Genomic DNA, 12793 nt, shown 5'->3' with positions numbered 1-12793 from the left:
ATCAGCAGGACAAAGATCCCAAACACAGCAGCAGATCTACAGCAGAATGTGGGAAAAAGAAAAGAATCAAGGTGTTGCAAAGGTCCAGTCAGAGTCCAGACCTCAGCCTGACTGAAATGCTGTGGTGGGACCTTAAGAGAGCTGTGCAGAAACCAATGCTGCAAACCTCAATGAGCTGAAGCACCGCTGGAGAGAAGAGGGCCGAGATTCCTCCAGAACCATGAGAGAGACTGATAACGTCCCACAGGAAACCATCACTGCAGCTCACTGCTGCTGAAGCTGCTGGATCAGGGGTTCACTTAGTTTTCAGCCACAGGAAACACCTTGCAGTCATTGTAGGTTTTTGTTTATTTAGTAAAGTTTCCTTTCCATTTTCCGTCTAATTAAACATCTTCTAAGACCAGCCGCACATCCACCAACGTGGATCCAAACATGACAAACTCTCAGGTGTTCATCCAGTCCACAAATATCCTGAATACCAGTCTCATGGGATTAGATGACATTAGCTGGACCCTCCTTACAACCCGCTGGGCCTAAAGACTCCAACATACCAAGCTGTTGCTTTAACTGAAAACTTGTTGCTCCTCCCACTTTGGGCTCCAACCAAATTTGGACGACCCGACTCTAGCAGGTGTTCGCATTCAGAATGCTTTATGGAAGCATGGCCCTCCATCTGGAGACCCGAGGGAGCCGAAACCTCCCGTCTCGCCCTGGAAGGATTCAGGCAGAACAACTGAAAAGTTGATGGTTGATAGATGGATGATGGAGGAATAGATGGGGGGGGGTTTCCACTTCTTTTAATACACTCATCTCCCAAAGAAGCCCGGGGAGTCACTTTACCCCTGCTGTATTTTTAGCAGCAGAGAACACAGGGAGACGCTCTTTATCTGTCACATACTTTCCATTTTAAAGATCTCTATGAGCGGGTCGGTGTCTGCCGGGCCCCTCAGGAGCCACATTTAGTGTCTGTCGGGCCCCTCAGGAGCCACATTTACTTCTCTATGAGCGGGTCGGTGTCTGTCGGGCCCCTCAGGAGCCACATTTAGTTCTCTATGAGCGGGTCGGTGTCTGTCGGGCCCCTCAGGAGCCACATTTAGTTCTCTATGAGCGGGTCGGTGTCTGTCGGGCCCCTCAGGAGCCACATTTAGTTTCTGTGGGGCCCCTCAGGAGCCACATTTAGTTCTCTATGAGCGGGTAGGTGTCTGTCGGGCCCCTCAGGAGCCACATTTAGTTTCTGTGGGGCCCCTCAGGAGCCACATTTAGTTCTCTATGAGCAGGTCGGTGTCTGTCGGGCCCCTCAGGAGCCACATTTAGTTTCTGTGGGGCCCCTCAGGAGCCACATTTAGTTCTCTATGAGCGGGTAGGTGTCTGTCGGGCCCCTCAGGAGCCACATTTAGTTCTCTATGAGCGGGTAGGTGTCTGTCGGGCCCCTCAGGAGCCACATTTAGTTCTCTATGAGCGGGTCGGTGTCTGTGGGGCCCCTCAGGAGCCACATTTAGTTCTCTATGAGCGGGTAGGTGTCTGTCGGGCCCCTCAGGAGCCACATTTAGTTCTCTATGAGTGGGTCGGTGTCTGTCGGGCCCCTCAGGAGCCACATTTAGTTCTCTATGAGTGGGTCGGTGTCTGTGGGGCCCCTCAGGACCGATCCTCTCAGCGCTCCTTCTGTTTTTAGCCCCTCCTCCTTTAGCTCCTTCTGTTTGTAGCCCCTCCTCCTTTAGCTCCTTCTGTTTTTAGCCCCTCCTCCTTTAGCTCCTTCTGTTTTTAGCCCCTCCTCCTTTAGCTCCTCCTCCTTTAGTTCCTTCTGTTTGTAACCCCTCCTCCTTTAGCTCCTCCTCCTTTAGCTCCTCCTCCTGTAGCTCCTTCTGTTTTTAGCTCCTCCTCCTTTAGCTCCTCCTCCTGTAGCTCCTTCTGTTTGTAGCCCCTCCTCCTTTAGCTCCTCCTCCTTTAGCTCCTCCCCCTCCCATCCTCGTCCAACAGGGAGGAGTCTGTGAGTTGGTCCGATCAGTTTTCGGCTCAGCCTCCAGTTGTTGAGCGGTGCTCCAGACCTCCTGTCCTCTTCCCTTCTCCTCTTCCTCTCTTTAACTCCTTCTTTTTCTTTGGATCCACAACCTTTAACCCACATGTGAGCTTCAAAACTTCAACAATACAGAGCGAACTGTAGCAGAACTTTTCGGTTGGATTCAAACCGACCGGGCGACTCAGAGTGGAAACGCAGCTATGACAGATAAAGCTGGGATGCCCACAGGCGGCGGGGATGATGCAGGCAGCATCATGGCGTTGCTGGAGCGCGTGGCCGGCCTCATGGACAGCGTCCAGAGCACGCAGCAGCGCATGGAGCAGCGTCAGCAGGAGCTGGAGACCACGGTGAAAACCATCCAGGCCGACGTGGTCAAGCTCACCAGCGACCACGCCAACACCAACTCCACGGTGGACCGGCTGCTGGAGAAGACGCGCAAGGTCAGCCGCCACATCAAAGACGTCCGGGTGCGCGTGGAGAACCAGAACCTCCGGGTGAAGAAGGTGGAGGCCACCCAGGGCGACCTGCTGGCCAAGAACAAGTTCAGGGTGGTGATTTATCAGGTAAGAACGCCGTTTACTGTGTTGAACCTCCTCGTGGATCCTTTGAGCTTCTTCTTTTATGCTCATAAGAGCGGATTCAGAAGGTGGGCTGAAGGTATTCAGAGAGTAACTGGGATGACCCCAGTACTGACCCGACTCAAACCAAGAGAGAATCATTGGGACCCGAGGGGTCGTTCAGCAGCAGAATGACTTAAACAAGGATTAAAGAGGTTTAAAAGCCCAACTTTGACTGAAAGAGAGCAGGAAAACCGTTGGATCTGCTGCAGGATGCTCACCTTTTATTGGTCAGAAAGGTTTCTTCTTCTAGTTAAAGACTGATGAGAAACTTTCTTAATCCACATCTGAGGCTTTTTAAAATTAGTGCCGGGGGATAAATGTCTCAGTTGGCTCTAAGGTTGAAATAGCAACACGTGCACGCTCACACGCACACGGCTTCATTTCACTGGCTTGGCCTTCACAGTTAGCAGCTGCCAACAGGACGGTGACCTGGTTATTTTAGCTCTGCAGGCCGGCTGAAAGGTTACTGCACAGAACAGAGAGACCTCTCACTCGGAGTGAAATCCTTGGTGTTCATCTTCAGGCAGCTGAAGGTTTCCGTGAGGCAGGCTGGATTTTAAGGTGTTTCGGTGCTTTTGTTTCATGGCTAATGTTGGAGAGGTCAGAACTCTGACCTGAAGACCTCAGCAGCAACAGGTCAACATGTCAGCCAGCTTCTTGACCCGGGGTCTGTGAGGTCACCTGTTCATCAGACTGCAGCAGCACCGTGATTGGCTGCTGGACTTCAGGCTGCTGTGCTTATGTTTAGGATGGAAGAAGAAATGGGAAAGATCTGCTGAGGAAGTTCTGGTCCCGGCTGGCGCTCTCCCACAGTTCTCTCACAGGTATTCACCCCCTCACCTGACCTCCTTATCAGCTGACTGCAGGTTCCAGCCTCCTTCTGCTTGTTAGCTGCAGAAACAGTCCAGGTTCCAGCCTCCTTCTGCTTGTTAGCTGCAGAAACAGTCGAGGTTCCAGCCTCCTTCTGCTTGTTAGCTGCAGAAACAGCCGAGGTTCCAGCCTCCTTCTGCTTGTTAGCTGCAGAAACAGTCGAGGTTCCAGCCTCCTTCTGCTTGTTAGCTGCAGAAACAGTCGAGGTTCCAGCCTCCTTCTGCTTGTTAGCTGCAGAAACGGTCCAGGTTCCAGCCTCCTTCTGCTTGTTAGCTGCAGAAACAGTCGAGGTTCCAGCCTCCTTCTGCTTGTTAGCTGCAGAAACAGTCGAGGTTCCAGCCTCCTTCTGCTTGTTAGCTGCAGAAACAGTCGAGGTTCCAGCCTCCTTCTGCTTGTTAGCTGCAGAAACAGTCGAGGTTCCGGCCTCCTTCTGCTTGTTAGCTGCAGAAACAGTCGAGGTTCCAGCCTCCTTCTGCTTGTTAGCTGCAGAAACAGTCGAGGTTCCAGCCTCCTTCTGCTTGTTAGCTGCAGAAACAGTCGAGGTTCCAGCCTCCTTCTGCTTGTTAGCTGCAGAAACAGTCGAGGTTCCAGCCTCCTTCTGCTTGTTAGCTGCAGAAACAGTCGAGGTTCCATCCTCCTTCTGCTTGTTAGCTGCAGAAACAGTCGAGGTTCCGGCCTCCTTCTGCTTGTTAGCTGCAGAAACAGTCGAGGTTCCAGCCTCCTTCTGCTTGTTAGCTGCAGAAACAGTCGAGGTTCCAGCCTCCTTCTGCTTGTTAACTGCAGAAACAGTCGAGATTCCAGCCTCCTTCTGCTTGCTAGCTGCAGAGACAGTCGAGGTTCCAGCCTCCTTCTGCTTGTTAGCTGCAGAAACAGTCGAGGTTCCGGCCTCCTTCTGCTTGTTAGCTGCAGAAACAGTCCAGGTTCCAGCCTCCTTCTGCTTGTTAGCTGCAGAAACAGTCGAGGTTCCAGCCTCCTTCTGCTTGTTAGCTGCAGAAACAGTCGAGGTTCCAGCCTCCTTCTGCTTGTTAGCTGCAGAAACAGTCGAGGTTCCAGCCTCCTTCTGCTTGTTAGCTGCAGAAACAGTCGAGGTTCCATCCTCCTTCTGCTTGTTAGCTGCAGAAACAGTCGAGGTTCCGGCCTCCTTCTGCTTGTTAGCTGCAGAAACAGTCGAGGTTCCAGCCTCCTTCTGCTTGTTAGCTGCAGAAACAGTCGAGGTTCCAGCCTCCTTCTGCTTGTTAACTGCAGAAACAGTCGAGATTCCAGCCTCCTTCTGCTTGCTAGCTGCAGAGACAGTCGAGGTTCCAGCCTCCTTCTGCTTGTTAGCTGCAGAAACAGTCGAGGTTCCAGCCTCCTTCTGCTTGTTAGCTGCAGAAACAGTCGAGGTTCCAGCCTCCTTCTGCTTGTTAGCTGCAGAAACAGTCGAGGTTCCAGCCTCCTTCTGCTTGTTAGCTGCAGAAACAGTCGAGGTTCCAGCCTCCTTCTGCTTGTTAGCTGCAGAAACAGTCGAGGTTCCAGCCTCCTTCTGCTTGTTAGCTGCAGAAACAGTCGAGGTTCCAGCCTCCTTCTGCTTGTTAGCTGCAGAAACAGTCGAGGTTCCAGCCTCCTTCTGCTTGTTAGCTGCAGAAACAGTCGAGGTTCCAGCCTCCTTCTGCTTGTTAGCTGCAGAAACAGTCGAGGTTCCAGCCTCCTTCTGCTTGTTAGCTGCAGAGACAGTCGAGGTTCCAGCCTCCTTCTGCTTGTTAGCTGCAGAAACAGTCGAGGTTCCAGCCTCCTTCTGCTTGTTAGCTGCAGAAACAGTCGAGGTTCCAGCCTCCTTCTGCTTGTTAGCTGCAGAAACAGTCGAGGTTCCAGCCTCCTTCTGCTTGTTAGCTGCAGAAACAGTCCAGGTTCCAGCCTCCTTCTGCTTGTTAGCTGCAGAAACAGTCGAGGTTCCAGCCTCCTTCTGCTTGTTAGCTGCAGAAACAGTCGAGGTTCCAGCCTCCTTCTGCTTGTTAGCTGCAGAAACAGTCCAGGTTCCAGCCTCCTTCTGCTTGTTAGCTGCAGAAACAGTCGAGGTTCCAGCCTCCTTCTGCTTGTTAGCTGCAGAAACAGTCGAGGTTCCAGCCTACTTCTGCTTGTTAGCTGCAGAAACAGTCGAGGTTCCAGCCTCCTTCTGCTTGTTAGCTGCAGAAACAGTCGAGGTTCCAGCCTCCTTCTGCTTGTTAGCTGCAGAGACAGTCGAGGTTCCAGCCTCCTTCTGCTTGTTAGCTGCAGAAACAGTCCAGGTTCCAGCCTCCTTCTGCTTGTTAGCTGCAGAAACAGCCGAGGTTCCAGCCTCCTTCTGCTTGTTAGCTGCAGAAACAGTCGAGGTTCCAGCCTCCTTCTGCTTGTTAGCTGCAGAAACAGTCGAGGTTCCATCCTCCTTCTGCTTGTTAGCTGCAGAAACAGTCGAGGTTCCAGCCTCCTTCTGCTTGTTAGCTGCAGAAACAGTCGAGGTTCCAGCCTCCTTCTGCTTGTTAGCTGCAGAAACAGTCGAGGTTCCAGCCTCCTTCTGCTTGTTAGCTGCAGAAACAGTCGAGGTTCCAGCCTCCTTCTGCTTGTTAGCTGCAGAAACAGTCGAGGTTCCAGCCTCCTTCTGCTTGTTAGCTGCAGAAACAGTCGAGGTTCCAGCCTCCTTCTGCTTGTTAGCTGCAGAAACAGTCGAGGTTCCATCCTCCTTCTGCTTGTTAGCTGCAGAAACAGTCGAGGTTCCAGCCTCCTTCTGCTTGTTAGCTGCAGAAACAGTCGAGGTTCCAGCCTCCTTCTGCTTGTTAGCTGCAGAGACAGTCGAGGTTCCAGCCTCCTTCTGCTTGTTAGCTGCAGAAACAGTCGAGGTTCCAGCCTCCTTCTGCTTGTTAGCTGCAGAAACAGTCGAGGTTCCAGCCTCCTTCTGCTTGTTAGCTGCAGAAACAGTCGAGGTTCCAGCCTCCTTCTGCTTGTTAGCTGCAGAAACAGTCCAGGTTCCAGCCTCCTTCTGCTTGTTAGCTGCAGAAACAGTCGAGGTTCCATCCTCCTTCTGCTTGTTAGCTGCAGAAACAGTCGAGGTTCCAGCCTCCTTCTGCTTGTTAGCTGCAGAAACAGTCGAGGTTCCAGCCTCCTTCTGCTTGTTAGCTGCAGAAACAGTCGAGGTTCCAGCCTCCTTCTGCTTGTTAGCTGCAGAGACAGTCGAGGTTCCAGCCTCCTTCTGCTTGTTAGCTGCAGAAACAGTCCAGGTTCCAGCCTCCTTCTGCTTGTTAGCTGCAGAGACAGTCGAGGTTCCAGCCTCCTTCTGCTTGTTAGCTGCAGAAACAGTCGAGGTTCCAGCCTCCTTCTGCTTGTTAGCTGCAGAAACAGTCGAGGTTCCAGCCTCCTTCTGCTTGTTAGCTGCAGAAACAGTCCAGGTTCCAGCCTCCTTCTGCTTGTTAGCTGCAGAAACAGTCCAGGTTCCAGCCTCCTTCTGCTTGTTAGCTGCAGAAACAGTCGAGGTTCCAGCCTCCTTCTGCTTGTTAGCTGCAGAAACAGTCCAGGTTCCAGCCTCCTTCTGCTTGTTAGCTGCAGAGACAGTCGAGGTTCCAGCCTCCTTCTGCTTGTTAGCTGCAGAAACAGTCGAGGTTCCAGCCTCCTTCTGCTTGTTAGCTGCAGAAACAGTCGAGGTTCCAGCCTCCTTCTGCTTGTTAGCTGCAGAAATAGTCGAGGTTCCGGCCTCCTTCTGCTTGTTAGCTGCAGAAACAGTCGAGGTTCCGGCCTCCTTCTGCTTGTTAGCTGCAGAAACAGTCGAGGTTCCGGCCTCCTTCTGCTTGTTAGCTGCAGAAACAGTCGAGGTTCCGGCCTCCTTCTGCTTGTTAGCTGCAGAAACAGTCGAGGTTCCAGCCTCCTTCTGCTTGTTAGCTGCAGAAACAGTCGAGGTTCCAGCCTCCTTCTGCTTGTTAGCTGCAGAAACAGTCCAGGTTCCAGCCTCCTTCTGCTTGTTAGCTGCAGAGACAGTCGAGGTTCCAGCCTCCTTCTGCTTGTTAGCTGCAGAAACAGTCGAGGTTCCAGCCTCCTTCTGCTTGTTAGCTGCAGAAACAGTCGAGGTTCCAGCCTCCTTCTGCTTGTTAGCTGCAGAAACAGTCGAGGTTCCAGCCTCCTTCTGCTTGTTAGCTGCAGAAACAGTCGAGGTTCCAGCCTCCTTCTGCTTGTTAGCTGCAGAAACAGTCGAGGTTCCAGCCTCCTTCTGCTTGTTAGCTGCAGAAACAGTCCAGGTTCCAGCCTCCTTCTGCTTGTTAGCTGCAGAAACAGTCCAGGTTCCAGCCTCCTTCTGCTTGTTAGCTGCAGAAACAGTCGAGGTTCCAGCCTCCTTCTGCTTGTTAGCTGCAGAAACAGCCGAGGTTCCAGCCTCCTTCTGCTTGTTAGCTGCAGAAACAGCCGAGGTTCCAGCCTCCTTCTGCTTGTTAGCTGCAGAAACAGTCGAGGTTCCAGCCTCCTTCTGCTTGTTAGCTGCAGAAACAGTCGAGGTTCCACCCTCCTTCTGCTTGTTAGCTGCAGAAACAGTCCAGGTTCCAGCCTCCTTCTGCTTGTTAGCTGCAGAAACAGTCGAGGTTCCAGCCTCCTTCTGCTTGTTAGCTGCAGAAACAGTCGAGGTTCCAGCCTCCTTCTGCTTGTTAGCTGCAGAAACAGTCGAGGTTCCATCCTCCTTCTGCTTGTTAGCTGCAGAAACAGTCGAGGTTCCAGCCTCCTTCTGCTTGTTAGCTGCAGAAACAGCCGAGGTTCCAGCCTCCTTCTGCTTGTTAGCTGCAGAAACAGTCGAGGTTCCAGCCTCCTTCTGCTTGTTAGCTGCAGAAACAGTCGAGGTTCCACCCTCCTTCTGCTTGTTAGCTGCAGAAACAGTCCAGGTTCCAGCCTCCTTCTGCTTGTTAGCTGCAGAAACAGTCGAGGTTCCAGCCTCCTTCTGCTTGTTAGCTGCAGAAACAGTCGAGGTTCCAGCCTCCTTCTGCTTGTTAGCTGCAGAAACAGTCGAGGTTCCATCCTCCTTCTGCTTGTTAGCTGCAGAAACAGCCGAGGTTCCAGCCTCCTTCTGCTTGTTAGCTGCAGAAACAGTCGAGGTTCCAGCCTCCTTCTGCTTGTTAGCTGCAGAAACAGTCGAGGTTCCAGCCTCCTTCTGCTTGTTAGCTGCAGAAACAGTCGAGGTTCCAGCCTCCTTCTGCTTGTTAGCTGCAGAAACAGTCGAGGTTCCAGCCTCCTTCTGCTTGTTAGCTGCAGAAACAGTCCAGGTTCCAGCCTCCTTCTGCTTGTTAGCTGCAGAGACAGTCGAGGTTCCAGCCTCCTTCTGCTTGTTAGCTGCAGAAACAGTCCAGGTTCCAGCCTCCTTCTGCTTGTTAGCTGCAGAAACAGTCGAGGTTCCAGCCTCCTTCTGCTTGTTAGCTGCAGAAACAGTCGAGGTTCCAGCCTCCTTCTGCTTGTTAGCTGCAGAAACAGTCGAGGTTCCAGCCTCCTTCTGCTTGTTAGCTGCAGAAACAGTCGAGGTTCCAGCCTCCTTCTGCTTGTTAGCTGCAGAAACAGTCGAGGTTCCAGCCTCCTTCTGCTTGTTAGCTGCAGAAACAGTCGAGGTTCCAGCCTCCTTCTGCTTGTTAGCTGCAGAAACAGGTTCCATCGGGCTGTTGGATCACACATGAGCTGCCTCCTCTTTTTTATCTCATCATGGACCAGGTCCAGTAGTTTTTAGCTGCTACGGTGGCCCTGAGGGATCATGGCTGTTACACTCAGCCTTGTTCTGATGGGAGGAAGATCTTGTTTGTCCACCACAGATGCTGAGGTCAAAGGTCGAGCTGCAGCTTTATCGGGTGCCCTGTGTGAGGCACCATATCACGGAGCATGGCTCCACCATGAAAACGGGAAACAGCTCCACCTTGCAGCATGTGTTGAGCTCTCAGAGCTGGAGTAAGTGACTGTGCCAGCTGAGCACTGACACACCGGGTTATTCTGAGGCTGAGCGGCCACCATCTCCTAATATAGTTATCTGCTCATCCCCTTGTAACCCTGGTCTGATCATTTTGTGAGCTGCCAACAGGCCGCTGCCGGTGGAGAAAAGGCTCCGGAGGAGAGGTGAAGCTGTGGGGTTCAGGGCTGTGATGACACGGGGTCAGCTGGGGTCGTGACCTGCGACCTCCTCCCTGATTTTATTCCTAAATAACGTTGTAGCTCCTGATGGATGATTAGTCTGGAAACTATAGAAAATATAACTCAACCACCACTGCCTGTTCATTAGTTTGAAAAGGCTCGTTTCCAGCTTTAAGCGCCAGGCAGCAGCGCTGAAGTTTCCGCTCAGAACAAACCAGGTTTCTGGGTGTGTTTCTGCACTTCCAGCTTGTGAACAAACTGAGCCACAAGCTGCTGCTGTGGGCCTCGGTTATGAGAGCGATGCACAGCTCTGGAAATGTCAGCCTCCCTCTCAGGTGTCACATAGTGCCGATGATGCATGTAATCAAAGATCCTGATAGCGCTATTAGCGCGCTAGCCTGGGCTGAAAGGGAGTTTAACCCTGATAAAACACAGTTTTATGGTTCAGGTGTTCGGGTCTCCAGCAGATTTATGACCCAGAACATCTGGCTCAACTTGGCCCGAGCAGATTAAACTTTTCTCCTGAAATAACAACGTATTTTGTTGGCTAGTTTTCTGGAGGCAGTGTGAACAGCTGAGGTTTAACCATGAATCAGGGTCAGCCTCAGTCCGTTTGCAGCTCCATGTTTGTGTCACCTGATCTCAGAGGATCAGATGCAGCCATGATGCAGCCTGAAGCTGAAAGGGATCCAGCTCGGCTCGCTGATATGTTTAGCTTCCTGCAGCTGAGCTGCAGAAACAGGTGCTGCAGGTTATTTCTGGAGGCTTGCTCAGGTCTGCGTGACGCACTTTAGCCACAGATTTAAACCCGACATCACCATCAAACGTCTGAAAGAATGTTACGTTACAAAGTGTGAAGTGGAGGAGTTCACTCTCTGTGCTGTGCTCTGCTTCAGGGCGACCAGGAGGTGAAAGCCGTCGCCCCCGGCAACGAGCCGGCGGAGTCCAGCGGCGGGGCCGCCGCCGCCAAGCCCGAGGTGCAGCCGGACAACTTCGAGCTCCCTCCAGAGTCGGACGAGGAGTACATGGTGGTGGAGGAGGCGGACTCCTCGGCTGCAGGCCGGGCCAAGAAGAGCGGCCTGAGTCGCATCGAGAGCTTCAAAGCAACCTTCTCCAAGGAGAACATGAGCAAGACCCGCGAGAACCTGGGCACCAAGGTCAACAAACTTGGCGAGCGCATCGTGACGGCCGAGCGGCGTGAGAAGATCCGTCAGTCCGGGGAGAGGCTGAAGGAGACCATCACCAAGAGCGTCCCTGCGAAGCTCAACCTGAAGAAGGAGAGGACTGTGGCGGAGGGCCAGGAAGGAGCCGAGGGGGCCTCAGAGGGGGCCGTGCCCATCCCTCCTCCCAAGGGCCACAAGGGCAGCCCGCCAGCCGCCAAGGCAGCCGACGAGGAGGGCAAGGCGGAGGAGTCCGAGGTGCCGATGTACGACATGAAGCAGCTGTCATAAGCCTCCGCATCCGGGCCGCTTTCTTTGGACGTGAGCGAGTGACAGGAAGTGTTCTGCCAATCAGCAGAACTGCATCAGCAAAGAGGAACATTGGTAGAAGGTGAAGGAAGTGAGCAGAGAACGGGCCAACCGGCTCCGACTGAACATCAGGGCGATAATCCGGCAGATTCCTGACATCAGGGGGGTTTCTAACTGTGCTTCAGGACAATTATTAGCAGATTCCTGACATCAGGGGGGTTTCTAACTGTGCTTCAGGACAATTATTAGCAGATTCCTGACATCAGGGGGGTTTCTAACTGTGTTTCAGGACAATTATTAGCAGATTCCTGACATCAGGGGGGTTTCTAACTGTGCTTCAGGACAATTATTAGCAGATTCCTGACATCAGGGGGGTTCTAACTGTGCTTCAGGACAATTATTAGCAGATTCCTGACATCAGGGGAGTTTCTAACTGTGCTTCAGGACAATTATTAGCAGATTCCTGACATCAGGGGGGTTTCTAACTGTGTTTCAGGACAATTATTAGCAGATTCCTGACATCAGGGGGGTTTCTAACTGTGCTTCAGGACAATTATTAGCAGATTCCTGACATCAGGGGGGTTTCTAACTGTGCTTCAGGACAATTATTAGCAGATTCCTGACATCAGGGGGGTTTCTAACTGTGCTTCAGGACAATTATTAGCAGATTCCTAACATCAGGGGGGTTTCTAACTGTGCTTCAGGACAATTATTAGCAGATTCCTGACATCAGGGGGGTTTCTAACTGTGCTTCAGGACAATTATTAGCAGATTCCTGTCATCAGGGGGGTTTCTAACTGTGCTTCAGGACAATTATTAGCAGATTCCTGTCATCAGGGGGGTTTCTAACTGTGCTTCAGGACAATTATTAGCAGATTCCTGACATCAGGGGGGTTTCTAACTGTGCTTCAGGACAATTATTAGCAGATTCCTGACATCAGGGGAGTTTCTAATTGTGCTTCAGGACAATTATTAGCAGATTCCTGACATCAGGGGGGTTTCTAACTGTGCTTCAGGACAATTATTAGCAGATTCCTGACATCAGGGGGGTTTCTAACTGTGCTTCAGGACAATTATTAGCAGATTCCTGACATCAGGGGGGTTTCTAACTGTGCTTCAGGACAATTATTAGCAGATTCCTGACATCAGGGGGGTTTCTAACTGTGCTTCAGGACAATTATTAGCAGATTCCTGTCATCAGGGGGGTTTCTAACTGTGCTTCAGGACAATTATTAGCAGATTCCTGACATCAGGGGGGTTTCTAACTGTGCTTCAGGACAATTATTAGCAGATTCCTGACATCAGGGCGGTTTCTAACTGTGTTTCAGGACAATTATTAGCAGATTCCTGTCATCAGGGGGGTTTCTAACTGTGCTTCAGGACAATTATTAGCAGATTCCTGACATCAGGGGGGTTTCTAACTGTGCTTCAGGACAATTATTAGCAGATTCCTGACATCAGGGGAGTTTCTAACTGTGCTTCAGGACAATTATTAGCAGATTCCTCACATCAGGGGGGTTTCTAACTGTGCTTCAGGACAATTATTAGCAGATTCCTGACATCAGGGGAGTTTCTAACTGTGCTTCAGGACAATTATTAGCAGATTCCTGACATCAGGGGGGTTTCTAACTGTGCTTCAGGACAATTATTAGCAGATTCCTCACATCAGGGGGGTTTCTAACTGTGCTTCAGGACAATTATTAGCAGATTCCTGACATCAGGGG

The 12793-nt window shown here is 51.8% G+C and overlaps 1 protein-coding gene across 1 annotated transcript; it reads left to right on the top strand.

Moving 5' to 3' along the window:
* The first annotated feature begins 2217 nt into the window (after positions 1 to 2217).
* Positions 2218 to 11103, top strand: cavin4b (caveolae associated protein 4b). Its single transcript, XM_072378312.1, has 2 exons — positions 2218 to 2580; positions 10497 to 11103. Exons 1-2 carry the CDS (start codon positions 2218 to 2220, stop codon positions 11049 to 11051), a joined length of 918 nt encoding a protein of 305 aa, XP_072234413.1. The 3' UTR covers positions 11052 to 11103.
* Positions 11104 to 12793: the final 1690 nt, after the last annotated feature.

Source organism: Leuresthes tenuis, unplaced genomic scaffold, assembly GCF_036924035.1.
Source record: "Leuresthes tenuis unplaced genomic scaffold, fLeuTen1.0.hap1 SCAF_24, whole genome shotgun sequence".
In the NCBI taxonomy this organism is placed as follows: Eukaryota; Metazoa; Chordata; class Actinopteri; order Atheriniformes; family Atherinopsidae; genus Leuresthes; species Leuresthes tenuis.
This window is presented reverse-complemented; position numbering and strand designations above follow the sequence as displayed.